Source organism: Mus pahari, chromosome 20 (genome assembly GCF_900095145.1).
Source record: "Mus pahari chromosome 20, PAHARI_EIJ_v1.1, whole genome shotgun sequence".
In the NCBI taxonomy this organism is placed as follows: Eukaryota; Metazoa; Chordata; class Mammalia; order Rodentia; family Muridae; genus Mus; species Mus pahari.
Window position 1 is genome coordinate 28,072,116 of NC_034609.1, and position 10,508 is coordinate 28,082,623.

The following is a 10,508-nucleotide window of genomic DNA, read 5'->3' on the forward strand; positions in this document are numbered from 1 at the left end:
TGACACACACGGACTCGTAAGGTCGGGTCTCTGTGGATGTGACACACACGGACTCGTAAGGTCGGGTCTCCGTGGATGTGACACACATGGACTCGTAAGGTCGGGTCTCCGTGGATGTCACCTTTTTTGTAACTAAGGTACAGTGCTAATGAATACAAGGGAGCTGACCTGGTTTCCTCCAGGGCCAAATGTTGCCATACAGAGAAGATCTTGGTCAGTATTTAACAAATCTTGGTTTGTTGTCCTAGTCTATGAGTCAAAATAATGAAAATTTGGAAAAGGACAACTGAAGAAAGAAACTAATGGTGACTTTAGGGACATTGCTCGGAGGTAGAACTCTTGCTTCGAATATATATGAGGACCCAGGTTCAATTCCCAATAGTACCACCTTTACCCTAAAAGGTATGGCCTTACCTGGGAGAGATTCAGCTTTAATACTAGTCATTTTTACAGTCAAATATAACTAGATATTAAACAAAGTTTTTCATGATTTATACTTCTGGGCAGGTTTGAAGTGTGTGATTTTCCTTGGACTTGACTTCAAGAAGGTGAGTTGTTCGTGTAACATATTTTCTTAGGTCCTCTGTCAGAAACCAGGGTCTGAGTCCCTTTAGGAGGGCAGATTTAAGTAGCCTGTTACACATAGTTTAAAAACGGTGATAAGGCATGGTGGCACATTCCTTTAATCCCGCTGAATTCAAGGCTAACCTTGTCTACAAAGCTAATTCTAGGACAGTCAAGGCTACACACAAAAACAAATAAAATAATCACTACTAAAAGACACTTACACATTCTGCAGTTTTATGTATTTGTTTGAATCTGCAATCATATCAGGAATTGTGCCTCGAACAGGTAAATTTCCTTGACCCTCCTTGGCCACAAATTCCTTTAAGGCACGAGCTAGAATCCAAAAAGGTGGCGTCTAAAAGAACAAGAAAAGACTACTGTGAAGGTGTGTACTCTGAGCTGGGGTTGAAGGCCGCCTTATTTCTCCTTCTCGTTGTTACCTGTTTGGTGATATTTATGCATCGATCATCATTAAATATATCTTCAATACTGCTCGGGATCTAACAAAGGAACACAAAACATTTACTTACATTACGAATGCTGTCCACCTCTATTTTCAATGCTATTTCTTCAAATAAGTCCTTTATATTTTCAAAGTGCAGTAAAATATCAACTTCTGATGTATTTAGTTTTATTTACAACCAGATTTTGATGGAGATCTGATGGGAAAGAGAATGGAAGAAAATCCTCTCCTGGCATGTTAGCATTTCAGACAAGCCTCCTATATCTACATGGAGTGAAGGAAAATCTAAACATGTCATTTTATATACTTTGTATCTGAAGACAACAATGATTACTGACAGTACTACAAAGCTAGATTTAAAGATGTTCATGGTTTCCCAGCTTATGAAAATCCTGAAATCCATTCACCCTAATCCCAGGGCTGTTCAGAGACGACCACTCTAACAAAAAAATAAGTAACTATGCAATTTTAAACTCGCAAGATCACCACACTAATAAAAACTTTACAAACTATAGGCTTTGATTCTATGCAGACAAAATAGAGTTTTCAGTGACAACCTCATGACTGGTGTCTTGGCTTCCAACCCCACACCCTCTACTGTACTCATAAGAGTCAACAGTCCTTTGAATGGCCCACTGTAGTGGGACACATCTTTAATCTCAGCACTAGGAGGCAGAGGCAGGTGAATCTCTGTGAGCTCCAGGCCAGCTAGCACTATATACAGTGAGATCCTGTCTCAACATCAAACAGACCATCCTACTTCCCTGCTCAAAACCCTTCAGCAATCTGCACGATTCTGTTATGGGATGGCCCTTTCTAGCTCTCCAAACTCAAATCTTTCCTATCACGTTCTTTCCCCTTCAATCGTACTGACTTTCCTACTGATCCTTGAACTCCATGACCTGAGCCCGTGTCCTCTGCTTGAGAAGCTCGTGCAGCAGACCTCTGGGTGTCACTCAGGCCTCTTCCTCCTTCCCGGCTCCCTCTCTAACACTGCCCCCTAGGTACTCCCTATCCAATACCCAGACCCCTTCTTGCCTTCTCACACTCTAACTTTGTTCATACATTAATATCCAATTGTTCAGTTTACTGCCCCCAACTCCTAGAACCATTTTTCTGTTTTATTTTTCTTGTGCCCAGATTGGACTAGAACTCTCTTTGCAGCCAATGTGGTCTCAAGCCTCTTCCTCCATCTCCTCATTATACATACATGCCACAATGCCTGGCTTTATAATCATCCCTTAGTTTTAAAAACCGATTATTACATTTTATTTTCAGTAAAAATGCAGATCTAACATGTATCATTTTTTAGCTATACATATACATTTTCAATATTCTTTCCAATTAAGATAAAAGATGTTCCTTAGCTAGAATGATTTACAAGCATACACTCAGGAACCGTTTCATGGTCTTCAAAATGTCTACAGTGACTTGAGTGCTTTCCTAATGTGAAAGGCAGTACTCAAGCTATAAATTGTAAAAAAAAAAAAAAAACTATAAAAATCTTCCATAGTTCCTCAAAAACAAGAAGAAGAAGAAGAAGAAGAAGAAGAAGAAGAAGAAGAAGAAGAAGAAGAAGAAGAAGAAGAAGAAGAAGAAGAAGTAGTAGTACTAGTAGTAGTAGTAGTCACCTGAGCTATTTTCCGATATTTTTTATGTATTCTACATTGGGCTTAAACTCACTATGTAGCCCAGGCTGGCTTCAGTCTTCAGATTCAGAATCCACCTGCCTCAACCTCCGAAGTGCCAGGATTACAGGTGTAAGTTACCACACCAGCTTATAATTTTTGCAGTGTACAAGTCATTGAGACCATCTCCAATTATATCTAAATAACTGTTGCAAAAGAAAATGCAAGATAACAAATTTTAACTTTTGAGTTAGTACTTCTTTTGATGAGCAAACTATCATTTGTAAATCTTACCTCCAAATTCTCAACTATTCATAAATCATATTTCTCTAGGTGAAAAAAATTATTTTATTTTATTGCTATTATATGCTGAAGCACTGACATAATTTTAATGAGGATAATGCAGAGTTTTCTGTTTTGAGCCCCAGCTGTTTCTGCACTTGCTATGTGGCCAAGGATGACTACTGATCACCTTGCCCCCCCTTCTCCAGTGATGCAAGTACAGGCATTCACCACCATGCAGGGTGCAAAACTTTATTAAAACTAAACTGGTGTTTTGGGCTAGGCATGGCACATACTTGTAACACTTGAGAGGCAGAGGCAGGAAAAGTATCACATGTTCAAAACCAGCCTGGTCTATACAGCGAAGTTGAAGGTAGCCTGGGCTACATAAAAAGATCTTGTCTTAACAAAAAACAAAACAAAAATTTTTTGTTTAGGCATTTAGGCAATATTAGGTTAAATTTTTATATCAACTTTCACATCAGAAAACATATTGCTTTCAGCAGTTTTTTTTGATACCTGAGTTGTATTTAGTGCTGTGTTCACATTTTTGATGGCTTCTTCAAAATTCTCTTCGTCTTCTGGCGCTCCATTCTCATTCTTTAAAATCCCTATTAAAACAAGAAATAGCAAACAATGTCTCCTTTCACTTTGGCTTCCCAACATTATAGAAAAACCTTATCAGGCTCTGAACAGAGGATCACAGTGCTGACCCTTAGCAGGAAATACAGTCACCATTTGTTCTTCTTATTTATTTATTTTTTTGTTTTTTGTTTTTTGAGACAGGGTTTCTCTGTGTAGCCCTGGATGTCCTAGAACTCACTCTGTAGACCAGGCTGGCCTCGAACTCACCTGGCTCTGCCTCCCAAGGGCTTCTTAAATTCTTTAAGAAATGGTGCCTTTACCCCCAGGGAAAGTAAAATAAGAACTCATGACAGCATCATCTGACAATAAATATTGGTTTCAAGTAATTGTTTTTCAATATTTAATACTTTATATGCTTTATGTAATACCTAATTACAATGCAGAAAATTACCTTGTCTTATCAAATCTCTGAAGTCCTCTTTTTCTTTATAGCTTTTAGGAATTCGTCCATTTGTCTAAATTGATTAAAATATTTAAAGATCTAGTTATCAAAACTCAAAATATGTAAATTAGATGTCCCATGGTTTCCCCATTAAATAATCACTGAAACAGAGGCTTGCTTAATTTGGAAAGAGTAACTGTACACCATTTCTTTACATTCATTCTCCACAGTAGTTTCAGCATGAAATTTACTGAAATTCCTATTTGTTAATTAAAATATCAGTACTGAAAGCGTGGTAGCTAGACTTCAACTGAAAAGCTCCCACTTGCAATATACCCTCACAAGGGAAAACATTAACCTCCTATAACCCTCAAAAGAAACCCCTTATCACATCTTGAAAATATAGTACATTTAATTAAAATAAAAAAGTACATACTTCATTATACCACTGTGCTAAATATTTAGCTATGATCACAATCCATGGAGTATGGCTATGGTCCTAAAATAGAAACACAAATTGAAGAAAATATCAGTATTAGTTAATATTAACTCCACATACCATCTTATTTTCAATATTTATAATTATCTTCTAATCCACATGAAGTAATAAACAGGCAAATGAACCGGTTTAATAAAACTGGTTTTAGACATGATTTCTGAGTGGCTGTGGAGTAGCTCTGTGAGTAAAATGTGTGCCAGACATGGCTATAAGCTGGAACCTCAGAGCATGAGGTCAAGGCAGGCAGATCCTGGATCTTACTGACCAATCACAGATGAATGGCTAGCTCCAGACTGATGAGACACTGTCTCAAAATACAAAGTAGAAAGCAACTAAGAGAACCTGAGGTTGACCTCTGGCCTCCACAGGTGCATGCATAGGTTTCTGTAAAAATACACACACACACACAAACACACACACACACACATACACAAACACACACACACAGACACACACACACACACACACACACACATACACACTAACCTTTTTTTCCATATGGTCCAAGTCATAAGACTGAAAATGTTCTCTCAGTTCAGGAAATGGCTTATCTAGTCGTAGATCCTCCAGTGCATTATCTGGATGAGATTCTATTACTGTAAGCAATCCCAAAAGATACTCAATTTTTTACTTCATTACAGGAACTTAAGACAAACACACACACACACACACACACATTATTTTATGTAATTGGATGGTTGGAAATGGAGTCTTACTCTATAGCCCAGGCTAGCCTTGAACTCATGGCAATCCTTCTGTCTCATCATCCTGGTTGTTGTCGTTATAGGCATGACCCAACGCACCAGGCTGGAAACCTATACTTTTTTTTTCTTGAGACAGGGTCTCAACTCTAGCCTTGACTGCTTCTTTTACTCAGTGTCAGTTACTCCCCCTTCCTGATCTGACTTTGGACACTGCTTTCCACATGAGGGATACAACAATGCACAACTTCAGTGAGTATTTGTAATGAGGTTATAAGTCTGCCACTTGCTATGTCACTTTAGACAAGTAACAATTATATTTCTGTACAGAGATAATAGTATCTGCTTAATAAAGGTTCTGTAAAGAGTAAATGAAGTCATTTACATTAAAGCAAACACACAGCTAACAGTGCTGACCTTCATCATCACCTGCCTCCTCTTAACCACTCCCGTAGCATCTCCCCTAAGCTGGAGGCTCTCACCCTCTCCCTCCTCCCTTCTTTACCCCACTCCCATCGCACCACTGCAAACTTGGCTCCTTTAAGTCCACTCATTCTCTACTCATACTCTTAACTTTAGAGCGATCGACTTAAAACACAAATGTTACCCCATCACTTCCCACTTTTAACTCTTAAATGGCCTGACATCACCTACCAAAAGCGTATCCTAACTGCCCACATGACACTAATCCTTGTGAGGCTTCAGTGTTAATAGCTACTGTTACACCAACAGAGTGCCTGGCTCATATCATAGTTGGCTTAGAATGAAAACATTTTATTTAGTAGAAGCATTTTTACTGAATATTAAAGGAAAATTTCATAAAATTCTAAAGGAAAATTTTATAAAATTCTAAGATTAAGATTCTATAGTAAGAGCTGATATCAGCTCTGGGCTGATGTAGATCTGCTTATGAATCACTGGTCTCCTTTAACACTGTTTCCTTAGGAATAGTAGCTCGGAAAAGGCTTATCATATGTAATTGAATGTGGAATGGGAAAATCTAAGGCCAGTATAAGACTGAAAATAAAGACAGGTGGGAAATGGTGGTGTAATGGAGAGGTAAGATTAGTTACTTTTATTCTATATGTTACTATGTATGCTGTGCTATAATTACAGTTATGCGACTATGAAGTAGCAACAAAATAATTTTATGGTTAAGGATCACCACAACATGAGGAATTGTATTCAAGGGTCATAGCATTAGGAAGGTTGAGAACCACTGATGTAATGTTTGTGTCAAAGTGACCCACACACTTCTGTGGCAACCATAAATGCCCTACTTTGGGTTGGGGAGCAAAAGAAATCAGGCATTTACATAACTCCTGGGCCTCTTAACAAGACAAAGAAAGTATACGTTATGCCTCTGGCCTGCACCCATTTATAATGCTGTGTAAGAAAACAGCAGTCAAAAGCCCTTGGAATCAGGCTAGAGAGATGGCTTAATGGTTAAGAGCAGTGGTTACTCTTCCAGAGAATCCAGGTTCAAGTCCCAGCATTGACATAGTGGTTCACAACCATCTGTAAGCCCAGTTCTGGGTGATATGAGGTCCTCTTCTGGACTCTGTAGGCACTCATATACACAGTCATACATGTAGACAAAACATCAATACACATATAAATATGTAAGCACATTAAAAAAAAACCTATTGACTCATTGCCTTTTTGAACTTGTACTGCTATAAATTTATTTTGTAATTCAAAACTGACTTCCTAAATTAGCAAGTTTCTAAAATTACTACTCAAGTAACCATTAGCAAGTCCCATATGCTTAACAATTTTACCTGGGTGTTCTTTTACAATAATCCTCATATAACCAACTAGTCCATATGTCCTACAGATCAAAAGAGGGATCTGGGAATTCCAGAGAACATCAGCTAAACGCAGTAACGTACTGAAAAAGAAGGCAGAGTAAGAACATAAGCAAGCGAGTGTATGCCAGACACCAACTGTCTAACGCAAACAGGCAAGAACGCAGTGGAAAGCAAGCAATTTCACTGGGCAGCAACCTCACAAGTGCTACGCTCGCGGGATGGGAAGCCCCAGTCTGCAGCAGTAGGAAGAATGCTGCTGATGAACACACCGTCTACACAGTTTCATCACAGTAGAACATTTCCAAAACCCACAGACAGCTACAAATCCTCCTGTAGCCAGTAACTACTTAGCTACTTTGATTTTAGTTTTCTCAGTTCTGGTGTTGCACAAACACTAGAGATCACTATGCAGCTCAAGCTATCCTGAAACTTACTGTGTAGGCTGGGCTAGCCTCGAACTCCTGATCCTCTCTCTGGCTCCTGGTGATGAGACTGCAGTGTATACTACCATACTTGGCTTCTAATTAATTTTTCATCACTTAGCAATAGCTAATGTTCACTTAAACTTCTCTAAACATATTCAAATATCTAACTTTTTATTCCCTATACAAGAGTTTCAACTGAAAAGCTTCTTTAAGAATTTTAGAAACAAGATAAAATATGTATACAGAAAGATGTACATAGGAAACTATGTAAACCAAGTAAGACTATGAAAAATATTAACATCGAAAATTTACCTTTCAAGAAGCTGAGTTGCAACCACAATGGTAAACCTACAGAAAAATGAAGGATCATTGTCTAGAAGGTTTTCTGGACTCTAAATAAGACAAGGGGAGGAAAAATTCAACAGTTTCACATATTAAACATGGCAGAAACACATGTTATTTTATATAAATGAGTTGACAAATTAAATTCAAACTAAATATAAATGATACAAAAACTCAAAAGTCTAAGTTCTAGGGTTTTGAATTAATTTTTAAAACACACTGTAGCAAAAAAAAAAAAAAATGTATAAACAGTATACCTCTTCCACAAAACTTCCAGAGACATCGCTATTTAGTTCTTGTAAGAATTCCATGGCAGCTTGAGCTCGGTTCTTTTCAAAGACAAAGCATTTGATTTGAATTAGAAAGTGCTCGGCTACAATGTGATCCCCACACTTCACAAGAAAAACTTAATGTGAAACTTTCCAAATTCCATGCATGGATGTGACAATTCTCCTTCTCAGGATTTAACTGAGGTCCAAGTAGAACATTACTCAGGTTGAACTAAGCTATCACTTACAGAGTTCTTAAATGACCACATTATCCTGCCCTTGACTTTTCTGATCAGATGAAAGACAAGAACAGGCAGCAAGCAGGGCTGTGCTAGATCCCGTTCAGACCCCGTCTACCCACAGTCTACCCACTGACATCTACAGAGGAGTGGCCAATCACTAAAGTAAGCACAACTCCACTCAGAATGTAACAGCTTTCATTTGAAGTATAAAAGTGTGTGTGTGTGTGTGTGTGTGTGTGTAGTATAAAAACTAAGGTTTTCATTTGGTGTATTAAAAAGAAAACTTTCTGTCTAACTCCACTTACTAATTTCCTACTGTAGTACTCTATCCACTGAACATCAATGTCACTCAAGACTTTAATAAAGGACAGTGTAAAGTCACAGGCAGTACTCTAAGTTCTTTTTATTATTATTATTATTAGATATTTTCTTTATTTACATTTCAAATGCTACCTCGAAAGTTCCCTATACCCTCCCCCCACCCCTGCTCCCCTACCCACCAACTCCTACTACTTGGCCCTGGCCTTCTCCTGTGCTGGGTCATATAAAGTTTGCAAGACCAAGGGGCCTCTCTTCCCAATGATGGCTAATTAGGCCATCTTCTGCTACATATGCAGCAAGAGACACGAGCTCTGGGGTGCTGGTTAGTTCCTATTGTTGTTCCACCTACAGGGCTGCAGGCCCTTCAGATCCTTGGGTGCTTTCTCTAGCTAGTACTCTAAGTTCTTAAACTACCAAGAGATTTACCAGATTAGAAAATGAACTAAACCAACTTTTCCCTCAGAGAATAAGATCTTTTAAAGTCAAACCTTTTTTAGCGGCCAAGATATAGCGGCATTAGATGCTCACACACAACCACATTCAGTAACAGGGACTGCTTACCTTGCCAATACTGCTTTTCTGAAGGAAAAAACTGAAGGGGATAGAAAAAAGGCCAACATTTATATGGCTATAAAGCAAAAGTTGTTTAACATTTATAATAGTGTTATATTCAAAAGCTAAAACAAACATGTGTTTTACTGTACTTTACCAGTGAGCTATCCCCAGCCCACAAACACTATTCCATAGCTGATCTTAAGTCTTCGTGAAGGAAGCAGATGAGTAAATCAGGGTTCTCTAGGGCACTTGCTTTACAACATGCGCTGAGAGAAAAGAGTTCCAAGAACGACAAAGAGGAAACACCACATGGCCTATCTCCTCCCTGGAAAGTCCTAATGTACATCAAAAGATTGTTTTATAGTAAAGAGGTTTATAGTAACCTCTTTGACCCATTCCCCAAACTCGTTTGACCATGGAATTCACTGTTCCATTTAATGGCCATTAACATTTCCTATAACCAATGTTGGGCAGACACCTGGGAAATGCTGGAGTGAACTATTTGCTTTTGCAAGAAATTATAAAAGATTCATTCAGACTTCCTCCCACACATACTCTGGTCACGTCCCAAAGGCCCATACTGTGGTTGCTGATGAGAGCCAGGGCACAATTTTGTGGCAAAAGCACATGGTTCCGTAAGAAAAAATAAAATCCTTAGTGTTAGTACAAAGTAATGATTGTATTATTCTTTTTTTTTTTTTTTTTTTTTTGAGACAGGGTTTCTCTGTATAGCCCTGGCTGTCCTGGAACTCACTCTGTAGACCAGGCTGGCCTCAAACTCAAGAAATCCACCTGCCTCTGCCTCCCAAGTTCTGGGATTACAGGCATGTGCCACCACTGCCCAGCTTGATTGTATTATTCTTAAACCATCCTGCATAGTCGGCAAGGTAAGCAACAATAATAGAACTTTTATTATTTTATAGATAACAATAAAAGAGTTATGCTGTAGATAGCAAAAACATACTATGCTCCAAAGAAAACATATCAAAGAAAATATAAACTAAATTTTGATTTTCCTCAAATTAATATTTACTTGTTGTTTATAGACAAATGTAATTAGAGATTCCTAGACTCTAACCACTTGAAAACAGTAAGTACGAAATCAAATGTGGAAATGTTCTGAAAATCTAAGTATGACTATATGTAAAGAACAAAACATAGATCACCTATAAGAGGCATTTTTATTTAGCATCATAGTGCAATAAGAGATACATCAGACTAAAAAGATACAAATAAAAGATATTGTTCTTATTCCTTTTTTAAAAATTTTTTAAGCTGGGCCTGGTGGCGCAGGCCTTTAATCCCAGCACTCGGGAGGCAGAGGCAGGCGGATTTCTGAGTTCGAGGCCAGCCTGGTCTACCAAGTGAGTTCCAGG

General features: G+C 38.3%; 1 protein-coding gene across 1 annotated transcript in view; it reads right to left on the reverse strand.

Annotated features, from left to right (window-relative positions):
* Positions 1–10,508, reverse strand: part of Nae1 (NEDD8 activating enzyme E1 subunit 1) — a 24,301-nt gene that overhangs the window by 8,092 nt on the left and 5,701 nt on the right. Inside the window, exons 4-13 of the mRNA XM_021220853.2 lie at positions 9,139–9,169; positions 8,003–8,074; positions 7,716–7,795; positions 6,949–7,058; positions 4,953–5,062; positions 4,404–4,466; positions 3,977–4,040; positions 3,460–3,551; positions 1,008–1,067; positions 791–922 (exon numbers count right to left, since the gene is read on the reverse strand). Coding sequence (XP_021076512.1) covers positions 791–922; positions 1,008–1,067; positions 3,460–3,551; positions 3,977–4,040; positions 4,404–4,466; positions 4,953–5,062; positions 6,949–7,058; positions 7,716–7,795; positions 8,003–8,074; positions 9,139–9,169 — 814 coding nt within the window. The remainder of the gene's footprint in view (positions 1–790; positions 923–1,007; positions 1,068–3,459; positions 3,552–3,976; positions 4,041–4,403; positions 4,467–4,952; positions 5,063–6,948; positions 7,059–7,715; positions 7,796–8,002; positions 8,075–9,138; positions 9,170–10,508) is intronic.